Source organism: Colobus angolensis, unplaced genomic scaffold (genome assembly GCF_000951035.1).
Source record: "Colobus angolensis palliatus isolate OR3802 unplaced genomic scaffold, Cang.pa_1.0 Scaffold28, whole genome shotgun sequence".
In the NCBI taxonomy this organism is placed as follows: domain Eukaryota; kingdom Metazoa; phylum Chordata; class Mammalia; order Primates; family Cercopithecidae; genus Colobus; species Colobus angolensis.
In genome coordinates, this window is record NW_012116043.1 from 6,952,139 (window position 1) to 6,970,875 (window position 18,737).

The following is an 18,737-nucleotide window of genomic DNA, read 5'->3' on the forward strand; positions in this document are numbered from 1 at the left end:
CTCCTGCCTCAGCCTCCCAAGTATCAGATTGCAGGCTCACACCACCTCATCCAGCTTTCCTCTACTTTTAATAACCCCTTTCTTCAGAAAAGAAAATTAAATGAGAAAAAAATGTGTTCAAAACATTTCTTTCAGCAGTTCAGAATCACTCACGTACAAGTAAATATTAATTACAAGCCCTTACATGTTATTCAGTCAGGATGCCCAAGGACCTCATTGGGACAATATTATTAATTACAATTAGTAAATAGCTACATTTTTTCACTAACTGAGATGGCTCTTTCATTAACTAAATTAGAACAGTTTCACCGTAGCAAGGCAAATGGGCATGAGGCTAACTGACACTACTGATTGTTTTCTGTGGTTACTGAAACATGTGTACTAACACACAACACTACACGTGTATGTGCTGCTTTTTCACAGCCATTTCCTCAACAGTTAGTGTCTAACTGTATAAGATAGAGAAACTAAGGTAACTAAGGCCAAGAGACTGATGAGCTATTTTGGAACCCTTCAGACAGCAGACTTTGGAGCCACCTAGCACCTCAGCAGACACTATACATCAGGACAGCCTGTAAGTGCAGAGTTCAGCTGGGTGTGGAAGGTCCACTCCAGCACATGACTTGAAGTTTATCAGAAGTTGTCAAGCACTAAAGGCCCCACCACATATGGCCAAGAGTAAGCGTGCCGGGCCCTGGGTGTAATTAGTTAACCCCTCGTACCTGTGCTGGCACTCCAGATCTGGATGTCTGGTCTCCATCCATAAGCTCTCCCTGAAACGAAGACATAGTAGCAGAGGGGGCTGTATAGTTTGAAAAAAACGAACGTGTAAAAAAGCTAGAAGTCTGGGACCTTGAGGAATTCAGACTGCTTGTGTCCATGTCGTCCTCAGAGCCTAGTCCATGATGGCACAACACTAGATCCACCAAGTCTTCCTTCTCACGACAAGTATCTATGGGTATATTTCTCAGAATGAGATACTGCCGCAGGTCCTTCACCTTCAGTCGCATTAACTGAGGGCGCTGAAATGCTGTCTCTTGTAATAAGTGACAAGTAGAACATCTACGGAGATTTTCTTGTAAGACTGAACAAACGGAGCAAAAATCCTTCTTGCAGTCACAGCAAACATGCTGAAGAAAGAAAAGCATTTGATGATGCAAAATATAAACCATTATGAAAACATGAGTTTTCTTTCTGCCTTCTATTGAAGTTTAATTTTAGTTCTTAGTGAAGTCCCCAATGGCACCAGACTATTTCCACAGGCATTTTCATGTTCCAAAAGCCATGAAAATCAAAATAATTCATTGCCAAGGCAGTCTGAATTCACAGAAGTTCTAATATAGGACTTTAAGAAAAAGACACTCTTGTGTTAATGAATTAAAACCTTTCCACCCCTTGGTATAAACATATAATTAACAAAACAGAGCTTGAACCACATAGAGCAGAAAGCATAATCACACTTCCTGATCTTTTCCTACATGAACAATTTCCCCATTTAAAGAGCAGAAGACAAAAAGCATAACACAGACTGAGTGGGAAAGAGAAAGGCAACTGATCTCTCAAGGTCAATCCAAGAAAATACAGGACCCACTAATACAGTAATCTGTAAACTACACAGCCTAATCACAATCAAAGCCATGCCACTACAGAAGCTGAAGAGGGCACTAAGATGTGGTTGTTTCTGCTCAGTGCATTGTTCCCACAAGCTAACATTTGTTTTTCTTTAAGTATTTCAAAAGACTAAACTAATGATCAAAGAGAACAAGGAGGCCTACCAATATAAGGTTCTCTGAATGACTTTCTATCTTAGTGAAAATAACTGTTAGCTAAGTATTTTATGTTGAATCTCTAAAGAGTAGTTAATTTATTGCATTCATTTCTTCATTTGAAAGTTAAGGTAAGGGATACTTTTTTGAAACTTGAATCTGAATCACAGTTACAGTAAATCATTTGTGAACAAAACTACAGACTAATAAATTTATTGCTTTAGGAAATAAACATCATCATGGAGAATAAAATGACACAAACAGGTCAAAGTTCAGGAGAAAGGATGCCTGAACATAAGAAATAATGTCTAGTCAGAAAACTTGAGCAGTAATATAATCCCTCCAAATTAAGTACTTTTCTAGATGGAAAATGGCTAATGGAACTAAGCTTTTGATATTTTTACAAACAGAAATGAAAATTCACTAGCTATTCAAAATAACCTACAATCAAGAATTCTGACCCATGTGTCTTGTTATGTAACATTTCATCCAACTCACCTTCTTTCTAAAGACTGAAAATGAAAGTCCACAGGCTTTACAAACTATGTTGGGCCCTTCTGTAGCTGCTGGTGGGTAGGTGGAAAACTCAGGGTTTGGTGTAAATCTGAATGGACCGGTGGCTCCTGCAAATCCTGACTGCTGGCCCCTGACAGCTCCAGTTCCCATGACTTCATTCAGCAGCCCACAGCACGAAGCCCACATAGACGTGGCACCCGCCTGAAAAGGAACACAAATCCCACAGTTTAAAGCTAAGTGGAATCTGGGCTCTGTGGGGTCCTCAGGGAATACTATTCTGGAGAGGTAAGTCTGCCCTCAATAATTTTGAGATTACTATATTCCTCTGGGCACTGAAATTTCAAGCCATTTGGAAAGAACTAATTTTCTGCTATTTCCAAAGAATATCTGGCATTGCCAATACCCATGATCTCTTGTTAAACAAAAGGAAAAGAGAACATGATCCAAATCTTATAAAACAAAAAACCTACATACCCACCCAAAACAGATACATGTACACATGCATGTTAAAAAAAAAAAAAAAAAAAAAGACTGGATAAAAGTCTGTCCTCTGCTATATTTGGGATATGCATATACTAAAAATTCTTCATTTTTCATCTGAAATTCAAATTTTCCAGGCATGCTGTATTTTACCTGGCAACATTAGGCTGGTGGCCACTGCACTAGACACCACAGTTCTACAGTCTAAGGCAGATTTTCTCAGCTATTATTTAACAGAAATAACATCAATTTGTTTAGTTATTTAAAAACAGGGTCTCGCTTTGTCACCCAGGACAGTGGCATGATCTCAGCTCACTGCAACCTCCGCCTCCTGGGTTCAAGCAATTCTCCTGCCTCAGCCTCCCGAGTAGCTAGGATTACAGGCACACGCCACACACTCGGCTAATTTAGTTTTAGTAGAGATGGGGTTTCACCATGTTGTCCAGGCTGGTCTCAAATGCCTGGCCTCAAGTGATCCGCCCACCTCGGCCTCCTAAAGTGCTGGGATTACAGGTGTGAGCCAGTACGCCAGGCCCATAAATTTAAATTACTTCATTTTCTTAAACCTCTGTTTTCGCATTTGTAACTGAGTATAATATACTATGGCATATGTAAATAATTTTTTTAAATGACTAAGAAAACATCAAAACACCAACTGAAACTCTCTCTAGATTTTTTTTTTTTTTTACCTTAAGTTGTAGACAAACCAGAATAGATTTTTTTGTTTTTTTTTTTTTTTTTTGAGACAGAACTTCACTCTTGTTGCCCAGACCGGAGTGCAATGGCGCGATCTCGGATAACTGCAACCTCCACCTCCCAGGATCAAGCGATTCTCCTGCCTCAGCCTCCCGAGTAACTGGGATTACAGGCACCTGCCATGTCCAGCTAATTTTTTGTATTTTTGGTAGACAACATGGGGCTTCACCATGTTGACCGTGGCTGGTCTCGAACTCCTGACCTCAGGTGATCCACCCACCTCAGCTTCCCAAAGTGCTGGGATTACAGGCATGAGCCACCGTGCCCAGCCTCCTAGCTTTCAGCGAGGGCCAAAGGCACAAGAATCGCTTGAATTCGGGAGGCAGAGATTGTCGTGATCCGAGATCACTCCACTGCACTCTAGGCTAGGCGACAGAGCGAGTGTCTGTCTCAAAATAAAAAAAAATTAAAAAAAATAAAACCCAGCAACAACAGGAAAGTATTTTTTTATTCTACCTTTTCAAACTGAAGATACTAAACATGATTTTTAATGACTTGATAAACATGATGACCTTCCAAGGCATAAGGGCTATTTGCCACTCCAATAAATGGCCCAGAACTAATGTATTGCTTGCTATGGTTTTTTCCCCGTCTCTTCCCTCTCTCTGAGCCACCATGGCTATCACTATACCTGCCCAGAGTAACCTGTCTCCTTTTTAACTGCAGTCTCAGAAACCTGATAACCACAGTTGTTACAAGTATACATAAAAGAATAAATTTTCAGTGAGGGCCAAAGGCATTTTCCCATGCTTAAAATAAAAGCTACAGTGTTTAGAACGAATAGGCTTTTGCTCCTTGTCCTAATTCTTAAGCATATTCTAGAATCTAGATAATGTGATAGGTAATGGAAATCGAGATAGCTGAGGTATTATTTAAAATGGCAGCACATAATAATACAGTTCCATTTATTTTATTATCTGATTCTGTCAAACATTTACTGTTTGTCCAGCAAGCTCTTAAAACGATAAGCAAATAAAAAGCCCTCAACCTTAAAAGGCAAAAGGCAATTTGGAATGCAACAGAAGGATAAAGGCTGTTTCTGCTATTACCCAGAAGTAATGTTGTATTATAAAGAAAGAAGGTAAAGAACAAACCACAACACAAGGTTCAGTCTGAAGTATCAAAGCCAAGGATTTCAATATTATAAGTCTTCACACCCTATAATTCTCAAGAAATAGTGATGCCTTTAAAAGTCAGATAGAGCCATGCGCAGTGGCGCATGCCTGTAATCCCAGCACTTTGGGAGGCCGAGGCAAGTGGATCATGAGGTCAGGAGTTCAAGAGCAGTCTGGCCAACATAGTGAAGCCCCCTTCTCTACTAAAAATACAAAAATTAGTGGGCCAGGCACGGTGGCTCACGCCTGTAATCCCAGCACTTTGGGAGGCTGAGGCAGATCAAGACCATCCTGGCTAATAGGGTAAAACCCCGTCTCTACTAAAAATATAAAAAATTAACAAGGCGTGGTGGTGGGCGCCTGTAGTCCCAGCTACTCAGGAGGCTGAGGCAGGAGAATCGTGTGAACCTGGGAGGCGGAGCTTGCCGTGAGCCAAGATCGCGCCACTGCACTCCAGCCTGGGTGACAGAGCGAGACTCCATCTCAAAAAAAAATTAATAATAATAATAAAGTTAGTGTTCTTTTAAGTAAAGGATTCATCCACAGTTCTTTAGAGTATGCGCTCTTAAAACAATCGGAAAAACTTTGTTTTAAATTCAGTTTGCATGTTACATTTTTTGGGGAAAAAAATACTTCAACTGCAGAAAATACTCCCAGGATAAGCTTCGCTTCATTCCAGGAGTTAACAGAAGTGCAGTTTTGCAAAGCTTTAGCTTCCTACTGATGTAGCTATGAAATCAGCAGCTCTCTCAGCTTTTATCCCCTTCTAATTCATGTCTGATGTTGCCTCCTGGACTACAGTGAAAGTTCCTCATGGACAAGAACTTATCTTTCTCCTGCTCCTCTTTCTACCATCCTATGACTGACAAATAACTGTGTAAAAAATTCCTATTATCTCTTCACAGGCAATGTAACATTATTAAAATTTTACATGCTACTTAGAAAGTTCAAAATGTGTTTTTTGGTAAAGAAGACCAAAAATCTCAAATGACACTCCCTTTTAAAAGCAGCACTGTCAGAAATTACGACCTTTTTATCAGGCATAGTTTTACAATGAATTAGGGAAGGATGCAATTTTTCAAACCATGTTAGTGAATATGAGCATTAAAATGCTAGGCTGAAATTTTTTTTTTTTTCAACTACACAGCTCTGGTAAAGGGAATAGAAGGACTTATTTTGGGAAAACAGATGGATTCCCTGTGTAGATACCAATTTTGGAGGGGGACAATTTTGTCCCATTCCTCATGTTTCTATACAAGGAAGGGAATTTCCTCTTGGTTCCCCAGAAAGAAAATGAAGAAAAACACTTAATTCAGCCACTTATTGTAAAATAAAAATTTAAAAACAGCCCAGGAATGGTGGCTCACACCTGTAATCCCAGCACTTTAGGTGGCCAAGGTGGGAGGATTGTTTGAGGCCAGGTCAAGACCAGCCTGGGCAACAATAGGGAGACTCTATCTCTACAAAAAATACAATTAGCCGGGTGTGGTGGCATGTGCCTGTGGTCCCAGCTACTCGGAGGCTGAGGCAAAAGGATCGCTTGAGCCTGGAAGGTCAAAGCTATGGTGAGCTATGCTTACCACCACATTCCAGCCCGGGTGACAGAGTGAGACCCTGTCTCAAAAACAAATAAACAAAAAAGCCCAAGTCAACCTCCAAAGTGTCTCAGGCAAAAATGATGCTATAACCCAATATTCGGTACAACTCACATACATATTAACTATTGTCAGCCAAATACTACAGGAATAGAAAGGAAAAAAGCAATCCTGAAAAATTCAGGTTGCAGCCTCATTAGGATTTGTGAACTTAAATTTGGGCAAAATCTTCCAATGAAAGCGTGATCTCCCAATGAGAGAATAACCGTAGCATCATATTGAAGGGCAAATCCACTTACAGTTATCCTCTCTGAGAGGAGCATTTGCAACACTCCAGCTTTCTGGAAAGTTCAGAAATTTGAAGCAGGGGAAGCCCCTTCACTAGTTTATTTGAAGTATTTTTCTTTCCCATCCAGCTTTTTTTTTTTTTTTTTTTTTTTGAGACAGAGTCTTGCTCTGTTGCCCAGGCTGGAGTGCAGTGGCACAATCTCGGCTCACTGCAACCTCTGCTTCCCGGGTTCAAGCGATTCTCCTGCCTCAGCCTCCCAAGTATCAGATTGCAGGCTCACACCACCTCATCCAGCTTTCCTCTACTTTTAATAACCCCTTTCTTCAGAAAAGAAATTTATTTTTTTGTTTTTATTTTTTTTGAGACGGAGTCTTGCTCTGTCACCCAGGCTGGAGTGCTGTGGCCGGATCTCAGCTCACTGCAAGCTCCGCCTCCCGGGTTCACGCCATTCTCCTGCCTCAGCCTCCCGGGTAGCTGGGACTACAGGCGCCGCCACCTCGCCCGGCTAGTTTTTTGTATTTTTTAGTAGAGACGGGGTTTCACCGTGTTAGCCAGGATGGTCTCGATCTCCTGACCTCGTGATCCGCCCGTCTCGGCCTCCCAAAGTGCTGGGATTACAGGCTTGAGCCACCGCGCCCGGCCTCTTTTTTGTATTTTTAATAGAGATGGGGTTTCACCATGTTGGTTAGGCTGCTCTCAACTCCTGACCTCGTGATTCCCCCGCCTCAGCCTCCCAAAGTGCTGGGATTACAGGCATGAGCCACTGCGCCCGGCCCTATCCAGCATATTTGAAAATCTTAATTTCCATCTCCCCTTTAAGCCCCATGTTTCCTGGCATCCCAGTGCTGAAATGAACAGAATTTCTTCACATTCATTTCAGCACTGAGGTGCCAGGAAACACTTCCCCTGCTGCCCTTCGTTGGAACAGGTGTTTTAGTCCTGTACCTTGGTAGCTGCTGTACCTCTTGCTAAGGGCTTGTCTAGGGTTGTGAAACGGCCCTTAAGAGAGTGCTTTTCAGCCTCGGCTGCACGTTGGACTGACCAGGCAAGTCTTTAAAAATACTGATGCCTGGGGTCCCAGCCCCAGAGATTCTGATTTACTGGTCTATGGTACAGCCTGGGCACCAGAATTTTTTTGAAAACTCCCTGGGTAATTCTGATATACAGGCCAGGTTAAAAGCTTAAGACCTGCTCAGTCAAAGGGAAGATGTCTTCTTCCTGCATATACTGTTTCAGCTAGAACATCACCGTCCACAGATTCCTGAGTGGAAAGGGCTGTGGTTACTTTGGAAGCCTGTGGCCCTAGAGTTCTGGGACTAATGCCTCAGCCACATGCTCCCCAAGATCTGTCTACATGTTTTTCTGTTGTGGGATATGTAGTATTTCACATCCCACTTTGATTTTACCCAATCCTTTAAGAAAGGGTCAGCTAAGTTTTGGCCGGGCGTTGTGGTTCATGCCTATAATCCCAGCAGTTTGGGAGGCCAAGGTCGGCAGGTCACCTGAAGTCAGGAGTTTCAGACCAGCCTGGCCAACTGGGTAAAACCTCGTCTCTACTAAAAATACAAAAATTAGCCAGGCAGTGGTGGTGCACGCCTGTAGTCCAAGCTACTCGAGAGGCTGAGGCAGGAGAATTGTTTGAACCTGGGAGCTGGAGGTTGCAGTGAACAGAGATCACACCACTGTACCATTGTACTCTAGGCTGGGCAACTGAGCAAGACTCCATCTCCAAAAAAAAAAAAAAAAAAGGGTCAGCTGAGTTGTTAACAATCTAATCTGATTCTTCAATGAATCCCTTTCCTTTTTACCACATATTGGCCTGTAACTTTTGCTGGACTTTGGTGCTCTCCTTGATTTTATTTGCTCTTTGCTTTTGGGCCCAAACTTTTATTTCCCACCTTAACTCCTCTGCACGTTTTCTTGTGTGAAATCTCCCAATATTAGGAGAAAGTCAGTGATTTCTGGGTCTATCAAAAGCACCCATTGTTCAAAGTATTTTTGTCCTTCTTCACCTCCAGGCTGAAGAATCCATCCAAAAGATAAATCCTTCCAAGCTTGGACTCCATCTACCTGGTTCTCCTTTAGTGTGTTTCATCTTCTGTACTTTCTCATAAATTTCAGAAATTTATTCCACATGTCCCCTCAGGGCAAAGGCATCTCTACCTTCAACTGTCACCTTGACATTCACCTAATAGTGCTTGAAGTGTCCTATACTGATCTTTCCCCTCTTAAATCTGTCCACATTTTCTAGTATTTATTTATTTATTTATTTTTGAGAGCGTTTCACTCTTGTTACCCAGGCTGGAGTGCAGTAGTACGATCTCAGCTCACTGCAACCTCTGCCTCTTGGGTTTAAGGATTCTCGTGCCTCAGCCTCCTGAATAGCTGTGATTACAAGTGCCCGCCACCCCACCCCGGTAATTTTTTGTATTTTTAGTCGAGACGGGGTTTCACCATGTTGGTCAGGCTGGTCTCGAACTCCTGACCTCAGGTGATCCACCTGCCTTGGCCTCCCAAAGTGTTGGGATTACAGGTGTGAGCCACCACACCCAGCCATTTATTTTTATTTTTTTAGAGACGGGGTCTCGATATGCTGCCCAGGCTGATCTCAAACTCCAGGGTTCAAGGGATCCTTCTGTTTCAGCCTCCCAAATCACTGGGATTACGGGCATGAGCTATCACGCTTGGCCCATATTTTCTGTTATGTCTTGACGGAACCTATAAAAGCAGTTGGAGAACTATTTAAGAGACCATTTCACCAAGAGTTTATTGAATCTGAGCTCTTACAGTAGAGAGGGGGACAAGGGATGGGGAGAACATACACCAATCTATTTTCTGAGCTCTTCACACTCTGTCTCTATTATATTTCCTTAGAACCCAGTTATCGTGTCCAATAGGGTCATAACCAGCAAGGATCCCTCTTCTGCACCCTCCTTTTAAAAGCTTTAGAGACCTAAGTTCATGTTCTTTCCTGTTCCATTTCTGTCTTCCCTATACTTTAAGATCTTCCTCCAGTTAAATTTGCCTGTATTCTTTTTTCTTTTATTCACTCATTGCTTCCATATTGATAGTAAGACTGAAGCATCTTCTACAAACCACTCCATTTCCTCCTAGATTTTGAGCAAACCCAATTCCTAGAAAGACAGCATACTAGGCATAGCCCTTGTGCTTCCGAATTTGCAGTCAGTTCACTGAGTTGTTGTATACTAGGCATACCCCCACCTTTGGCTTCTGACAGTACACTAGGCATACCCCTTTGGCTTCTGAATTTGCAGTCAATTCACTGGCCTCAATTCCAAAGTGGTGTCTTCTTTACGGAAGGGTCATCATCCATTATTTGTTCATTGGGGGAAAAAAATCCTACAGCTATTCCTCCGTGAATAAAGCCCAAAGCCAGATCTCTGAAAAGCCTGGAACTTTGAAAATGCAAGCCATGATCTGGGCTTTCATGAGCTACTTGGGGAACTTAGTTGGCAGCAAAACTCCATGGGTTATACCACATGAATTCAAGTGGTATTTAAGAAGTATAACCCTTTTTCTAACAGGTTAGAAAGAACAATAATCTGGGGAGAGGGGAGGGAGGGAGGAAGGGAACAAGGGGTGAAAAACTATTGGGTACTGTGTTCACTACCTGCTGATGGGACCAATTGTAACCCAAACTTTACCATCACTCAGTATACCCATGTAACAAATCTGTACATGTATCCCCAAATTAAAAAGTTGAAACTGTATTTTAAAAAAAGAACACTAATCTGTGAAGATAGCTAAATTTCCTCTCTTGACCATGAATGTAGTTTAAAACAACACAGAGAATAAGAGAATGAGGCAACTGTCTGCCTATGCCTGGCACAAAACTCCAAGCTCAGAGAATTTACCTGTGTCTGGAGTTTATTTTCTAGCCATCAATGATTACTAAAAATAAATGACTTGTTCTTGATAGTCTAATCCGTTTCCTACCCACTCTCTTAAGCCAAAGCAGCTCTCAGTAGAGCAGCCATAGGACCATGGTCTGCCTGGCTTATATCAGTTAAAAACCAGGTATCATATTAAAAACTTACACCTGCTAGGTATGTATACCTAGCAGCTCTCAGTAGAGCAGCCATAGGACCATGGTCTGCCTGGCTTATATCAGTTAAAAACCAGGTATCATATTAAAAACTTACACCTGCTAGCTAGGTATAAAAACATACCTAGCAGGGTATGGTGGCTCACGCCTGTAATCCTAGCACTTTGGGAGGCTGAAGTGGGTGGACTGCCTGAGCTCAGGAGTTCAAGACCAGCGTGGGCAACACGGTGAAACGCCATCTCTACTGAAGTACAAAAAGTCAGTCGGGCATGGTGGTGGGCACCTGTAGTCCCCCCAGCCACTTGGGAGGTTGAGGCACGAGAATCATTTGAACTGGGAGGCGGAGGTTGCAGTGAGCTGAGATGACGCCACTGTACTCCAGCCTGGGTGACTGAGCAAGACTCCATCTCAAAAAAAAAAAAAAAAACTTAACACATCCTGGCCAGGCATGGTGGCTCATGCCTGTAATCCCAGCACTTTGGGAGGCCGAGATGGGTGGATCACGAAGTCAGGAAATCAAGACCATCCTGGCCAACATAGTGAAACCCCATCTCCACTAAAAATATAAAAATTAGCTGGGCATGGTGGTGCATGCCTGTAATCCCAGCTACTTGGGAGGAGGAGGCAGGAGAATCCCTTGAACCAGGGAGTTGGAGGTTGCAATGAGCCGAGATCGCACCACAGCACTCTATCCTGGTGACAGAACAAGACTCCATCTCAAAAAAAAAAAAAAACCTTACACATCTCATAACAAGAAATTAAATTCTAAAACCTGCCTTGGACTGCCTCAGACACCTAGATATCCTCCTGTCATTCTGGTATCCAATGCCAGTTCTCTTCTCTTCAAAGACAGTGCACCAAGATTTTAGGGAGCCAGTAACAGTACCTTTTTTCCACATCCAACTTGGAGCTAATTAAGAAATAAGACAGAGGCCGGGTAAAGTGGCTCACGCCTGTAATCCCAGCACTTTGGGAGGCTGAGGCAGGACGATCATCTGAGGTCACGAGTTCCAGACCAACCTGGTCAACATGGTGAAACCCCATCTCTACAAAAATACAAAAACTAGCCAGGCATGGTGGTGTATGCCTGTAATCCCAGCTACTCGGAAGGGTGAGGCAGGAGAATTGCTTGAACCTGGGAGGCGGAGGTTGCAGTAAGCAGAGACTGTACCACTGCACTCCAGCCTAGGTGACAGAGCAAGACCCTGGTCTCAAAAAAAAAAGAAGAAGAAATAAGACAAACAGAAGTTAAAATGTTTGTCTTTACTGATAGCATCAAATGGAGAACAGGACCTTAGCTCTGCAGCCAACAAGTCTGGATAATACACAGCTGACCAAGAGCAGCTTACCACCTAGTTGAGTAGAGACCAGAACTCAATCTTCACTACAGGAAGACAGATGTGAGAAGGTCCCAGAAAGTACTGAGCCAAGCATGTCAGTTCCTTCACTGAAACTCCTCAATATTCAAGTCCCCCTTTTTCCTCCAGTAGCAGAGACTGACAGTGTTTCTCCCATACTATTCCTTTCCCAAAAAGGAATTAGAAGCCCCCTCCCCTCTGTAGGAGCAAAGGGGAGGAAGCAAATGGGAGGGGGAAGAATACAAATCTAAATAATCTGCATAAGAGTAGGAATGACAGTTTCTGGCCAATAAGGTTATAAGGACTCAGGTTCCTCAGATTCAAATAATGTAAGTCCACGAAACATCATTACAGTCAACAAAAACAAGAGGAAAAAGGTGTTCTGTTTCTTTGCAAGAGCAGTAGCCCAGCTCTCTTTCTGGCACAGTGCCAGGATTTTCAAATGGCCTCAAGGTTCAGCTGTCTTTGCTTCTGTGTGTGTATAATCTAATATGCTTTCAGAATCCCTGTGGGTAGAAAATACTTCAAAATGCTCAATTTAAAGAATTCACAAGTTTACCACAAATTTTCAATCCTAAACTACATCAGGATGTGATCCCTTTTAATGATTCCATTAAATATCGTACCAACCAGCCAGACTGGAACGAAGAATCAGAATAGCTATGGTGGTTTCCATAAAGATTAAATGACAGGCTAGGCGCAGTGGCTCACACCTCTAATCCCAGCACTTTAGGAGGCCGACGCGGGCGGGATCACTTGAGGTCAGGAGTTCGAGATCAGCCTAGCCAAGATGGTGAAACCCGGTCTCTACTGAAAATACCAAAAAAAAATTAGCTGGGTGTGGTGGTGCGTGCCTGTAGTCCCAGCTACACAGGAGGCTGAGACAGGAGAATCACTTGAAGTGGAGGCTGCAGTGAGCTGAGATGGTGCCACAGCACTCTAGCCTGGGCAACAGAGACTCCATCTCAAAAAAAAAAAAGATTTTTTTTTTTTTGGGGAGAGAAGGAAAAAGAAAGTTTATGAGTATGAAAACAGAAAACTAGGCCGGGTACAGTGGCTCAAGCCTGTAATCCTAGCAGTTTGGGAGGCCGAGGTGGGCGGACTGCCTGAGTTCAGGAGTTTTAGACCAGCCTGGGCAACATGGTGACACCCCATCTCTACTAAAATACAAAACAATAAATAAATAAACAAATAAGCCAGGCGTGGCAGCTACTCGGGAAGCTGAGGCAGGAGAACTGCTTGAACCTGGGAGGCGGAGGTTGCAGTGAGCTGAGATCGTGTCACTACATTCCAGCCTGAAGACAGAGTGAGACTCCGTCTCAAAAAAAAAAAGAAAGAAAGAAACAGAAAACTAAATGATCTAAGTCATTCACTTTTTATTAAACTAGGTAAATAGCAATGTAATAATAATGCCATAGACTCTTCTCATAAGAGTCTACCTTGCTTGCCATAACTCTAAGTTAAATATGTTATTTACACAGTTATTTTAAGGATGAACCTAGAAGTTTTAAATTCAAAAATAACTGTCTCGGATGCTACATGAATCTACAAGGACCAAGGAGGGATACAGTTCTTCCACCAATGAAAGCTTCCTCAGAGAACTCACCCACTATATGTGCAGGGTTTGTTTTAAACTCTGGACAACCTTAAGTTTGCTAAAACTCAATGTTCTGTGTTAAACGACAGGAAAAAGATGTATTAAATCTTAGCAACAGTGATATAAAATAATCAGTTTTACAGTTTCATCCTTGGTTAGGTTAAACTTTCCTACATAACTTAAAGCAAAGCAGAAAAAACAGCTGACAAAGCAAATCTTTATCCTTTTTTTTTGAGACAGAGTCTCGCTCTGTCGCCCAGGCTGGAGTACAGTAGCGTGATCTTGGCTCCCTGCAAGCTCTGCCTCTCAGGTTCACGCCATTCTCCTGCCTCAGACTCCCGAGGAGCTGGGACTACAGGTGCCTGCCACCACGCCCGGCTAATTTTTTGTATTTTTAGTAGAGACAGGGTTTCACCATGTTAGCCAGGATGGTCTCCATCTCCTGACCTTGTGATCTGCCCGCTTCGGCCTCCCAAAGTGCTGGTATTACAGGCGTGAGCCACTGCGCCCGGCCTCTTTATCCTATTTAGAGTCATTTGAGAAACATATGCTCCTTAGAATGTGAAAGGATTTCTTATCAAAACTGCTGCTTCAAGTGAAATACAATATGCAGCGACCTAACTCTTTCTTAGTGACCAAATATCCGACTATATACCACAAAGGAAGAAATTCTACATCCTAAATTATTTCTCTCATACCATTTGGACATTAAGCAGGTTGCAAAAACAGATGATGAACTCTAAAACGTAATACTTTTAGACAAGACATTGGTCAAACTGATAGATTATTACAATAAGGTGTGCTATAGATATAAATGTTACCTTCCTCATGCTTGGATTTTTTTCTTTTTTTAACAGTATACTTGATCCTTAGCACCACTCCCCCACCTTTCAGAGAAAAAAAAAGGAAAAGGAATTACATTCAGTAGATTACTTTCTCCTTGATAGCTCATTTTGAGCTTGGAAGAACAAACGAGATTAGCACAATTAACGGTGAGATCAATATAAATAAGGAAAAATGGGAAAGAGGATTAAATCAAATTAACACAGAGCACCAATTTGGATTTTTTTTTTTAATCCCTTATGGGAAATTGATTGGATGTTACTGTAAGGCTAAAAAGTTATTTGAGTCTGAGAGGTAAGACCTATTTCAAAACATCAGTTTCTAAACCAAACCAAACCAAACCAAACCACCAAAGGAAGAAAGTAAAATACCCATTCCACACATACACTAAAACCAGCTGCTCTAGGTTTGAGTGAACATGTACTTATCTATATAATTGCTTAGCTTTTTTTGTTTTTAACTGCTTAACTTTTTTTTTCCTTTTTTTTTTTAAAATAATTTTTAATAGAGACAGGGTTTTGCTATGTTGGCCAAGCTGGTCTCGAACTCCTGATCTCAAGTGATCCGCCTGCCTCGGCCTCCCAAAGTGCTGGGATTACAGGCGTGAGCCACTGCGCCCGGCCAGATATACTTGCTTAGCTTTTAATGTAATTTTAATTCCACAGAAAGAAGTATTTCCTTACATGAACATTCACATGTTAGCATTCCATGACATCAGGAATCAGTCTCTGCCCAGAAATCTACAGATGAGCATACTCACAATTAAACAATTTCAATATAAATCAACATTAAGTTAAATAATAAACATTTAACAGCCCAAATCCTAAATGGTGTAAACCCAGTTTCACAAAAACAAAAGCATCATTTATAACTGTCATCTTGCACAGGCTGATGTCTATTCAAGTCTGTGTTTTGCTTCTGAAAATATATATCTTTTCTACAATTTCAATTGCCACTCAACTTTGTTTCTAAAATTTCAACTTGGAAAGTAGTACCTTCCACTTCAATTCAAAAACCACGTCTGTTTTCAAAGAACTTGTTTAAAAATTTCAACACTGGACTTGTCCCTAATTCTTTCCTTCGATAGTTAGTTCCTTAATAGGCCCCAAATTTAGTATCAATAAAGATACTGACATTCTTCGAGGCATTAAAGATCCCTGCTTTGTTTTTGGATCTTAACACGGCAGAGGCTGGTTTTCAGGAAATAAAGCTACTTTCTAGATATTGTAATAGATATTTCAAGCTGGAATAATATTTTATAACTAAACTGGAAAGTTAAAAATAAGCTTTTACAATATCCTCGTACTTCAAGGCACAGTTCCAAAGTTACCTATTCCAAAAATATTCCTTGCTTCCTGTAGCCAGAAGTATCCTTTCTTGCTCCTAAGGGTTTTGCCTCCACTTTTTTTTTTTTTGATACCTATAGCCGTCTCCCTTGTAATATGATTACTTGCAAATAACTCTTCTTTTGAATGGTAAACTCCTTCCTAAGGGGTGGGACTGTATTTTGAATTACTTCTCCTCACCATGTCTCACTCTTGGCTAACGCACAGAAAACGTTCAACAAAATATATGCTGAATTTCTGTGACCAGTTGACACTCCTTTTCAATCTTCCATAGTAAATCTTCGACGCTTTATGGAGATAGCGTTAATCTAGCAGCTCACCTGCTAGATGACCCACCCCCAGCACACCTCTGCACTGAGATTAACGAAATCGTCTAGGTCTGAAAGTTATCATCGCCTTATGACTCATCCCACTTGGTTTGAGTTCGGCAAATGAATCAATACGTGAACTGACTACTGTTCACGGAGCTCTTCAGAACTCTCAGCGATTGGGTTGAGAATCATCTCTCAGAAGTAGGCCGGAACCCCCGCTCCCTTTCTCCCTTTTCTTCAACTTCTCATCAGTAATGCTCCCACGCTCTCACTCCCACCTTGGAGAACTCAAGCTGCCAAATTCCTTGCTGCGTTTACCTAGCGGCGATGGAGGCACATCCAGCCCTCTCTAGGTCGCGGCCCCGACGTGCAGCCTACGAAGCACCCCTTCCGGGTTGGCATCCCCGCCCTGAGAGTTCTCTAACCCGTTAACCTGGCCCCGGCCTCACCACCCCCTGCACCCCTCCTGTTCTCCTCGGTCCCACGATGTCCCCAGCACAAGGACTCGGGGCGGGAGAGGGCACGCCGCGCGCCAAGGGACCGAGGCTGAGGCGAGCCCTGGTGGCTGTGCCTCAGGCCCCCGAGGAGGCGCACAGGGCCCGGCGCAGAGAGAGGCCCACCCGGCGCGAACACTGGGGGCGCCCGGCTTCTCCCCGCTGACGCGGGTGGCACTGGAGGAGCTCGAGAGGGTCTGGGAGCCTGCCCTGGGCCGGTTGCGGTCCCTGAAGCCGGGCGGGCGACCCCCCTCAGCGCAGCTCTCCGAGATGCCTACTAGGTAACCGCTAAGGCGAAAAGAAAGGAGGCGCTTCAGGTGCCCTGGCCGGATAGGATTGGCGAGGAGAGTCTGTCCGGCTCCACCGGCCCCTCACCTTCATGGCCGCGACCGCCTCGGCTCGGCCGGCTCTACCAGGAAACTCAGCACCATAGCAGCTCTTCGCACTGCCGACCTCCTTCCCTCTGGGCGGCGATTCCGGCGCCTCTGGAGGCGACCGAGCGTCCGGACGTAAGGGGAGTGGTCACGCTCACTGCGGGCCCCGGTAAAAGCTCAGAGCGGCGGCCAAGATGGCCAATAGGAGTCCGGCTTTCGGGGGGCCGGTCATCAGAGCCAATGAAGCGACAGGGATGGGGCGGGGCCTCTGGCTTTTCCTCCTGGCTGCGAGTGCAGGGGGAGGATTCTTTTCCTCCCCGAGCGGAGACCGGCGGACCTGGGCGTGGCGGGAGGTGCCCTCCGCAGCCGCTTTCTCGGTTGGGTGTTTGAAGTGGGAGACAGCGTCCCCTGAGGAAGCTGCTGCAGCTTTCTGGGCTAGGTGGTCAAGTTTCCGGGGAGGAGAGCGCGGCAAAGGCCGTGGTGATTTGAACACGCCGGTTGACTCGAAGGCTTTTGTTATGACCGTCAGAGCAGGGCCTCAGATTTCCTTCCCAGACGTTCCCGCGTTCACGCTCGGTGATGACCTCGGGGCTCCTCACTCGTGGGTCCGGTAAGGAGCGGCAGCTGCACTCGCTAGGACGCGGCCTTTAAAAACAAGCCTTACTGAAAACACTTAGAAAACCAAGGGCTCTCAAATCCCAAGAGCTCTTTGAAAAGCTGTATTCAAAATAACCAAAATCGTAGCACAATAAAAGAATTTGCGCGACCAATTGGAATTGCCTTTGGACAGAGAAACTGAGGTTGTAATTAAGGTATATATTTATTCAGCTATATTGGATGACAGTTTATTTTCCTACACCTTTTTTATTTTTTATTTTTGACAGGGTCTTGCTCTTGCCCAGGCTGGAGTGCAATGGTGTGATCTCTGCTCACTGCAACCTCCGCCTCCCGGTTCAAAGGATTCTCCTGCCTCTGCCTCCCAAGTAGCTGGTACTTCGGGTGCCCGCCACCACGCACTGCTAATTTTTTCTAGTTTTAGTAGAGACTGGTTTTCACTGTGTTGGCCAAGCTGGTCTCGAACTCCTGGCCTCAGGTGAGCCGTCCACCTTGGCCTTCCAACGTGCTGGGATTAGCCACCAGGCCCAGCCAATTTTCCTACAATTTTTAATCTCACCTCTAACTTAACCGGTATTTAAGATTTTAAACATGAAAAAGTCAATTCGCTCTTCATGAGGACCTAAGACTGTTCTGTTGCTTATAGATTTGCTTCGACAGTTGTGCTATATTAGATTAAAACACAGGGAGAGAGAGAGAGTGCGCGCCAGGCCACTTCCTTAGACTGAAATAATGCATCCGAGTATGTATTTCTCTTGCTTCAAGTGCTGCTCAGATATTGTAATGTAACTTCTTATCCAGAATAGTCCTAGGTTTTCTTTTTTGGAAAAATGCACAGAAAGCCTTTCATTCACGATGCAGGACGCAGCTGAAGTTTACTGGAAGAGAAAGTATTAATTAATTCTCCTAGTGATCTAGACACAAAGAAACTCAATAAAAATGTTATTGGGGTACAAAGCCATGGTTGTCCGTCATTAGAAAAGGCCTGGCAGGTCTATCGCCAGAGATAATAAGCACATGAAAAAGATGCTCAACATCACTATCAGGGAAATGCAAATCAAATCCACGGATACCACTGTGCGCCCACAAGGATGGGTAACATTAAAAAGAAAGAAAATAGGCCGGGCGCGGTGGCTCAAGCCTGTAATCCCAGCACTTTGGGAGGCCGAGACGGGCGGATCACGAGGTCAGGAGATCGAGACCATCCTGGCTAACA

The 18,737-nt window shown here is 43.6% G+C and overlaps 1 protein-coding gene across 2 annotated transcripts in view; it reads right to left on the reverse strand.

Annotated features, from left to right (window-relative positions):
* The window catches only part of RNF34 (ring finger protein 34, E3 ubiquitin protein ligase), a 23,938-nt gene extending 6,901 nt beyond the window's left edge, over window positions 1–17,037 (reverse strand). Inside the window, exons 1-4 of one of the 2 annotated variants that reach the window (XM_011948513.1) lie at window positions 16,908–17,008; window positions 14,360–14,425; window positions 2,265–2,483; window positions 723–1,130 (exon numbers count right to left, since the gene is read on the reverse strand). In XM_011948513.1, coding sequence (XP_011803903.1) covers window positions 723–1,130; window positions 2,265–2,483; window positions 14,360–14,368 — 636 coding nt within the window. In that variant the 5' untranslated portion in view covers window positions 14,369–14,425; window positions 16,908–17,008. Of the gene's footprint in view, window positions 1–722; window positions 1,131–2,264; window positions 2,484–14,359; window positions 14,426–16,907 lie in introns of both variants that reach the window. The other variant, XM_011948514.1, reaches the window with a different exon arrangement.
* Between the last annotated feature and the right edge of the window lie 1,700 nt (window positions 17,038–18,737).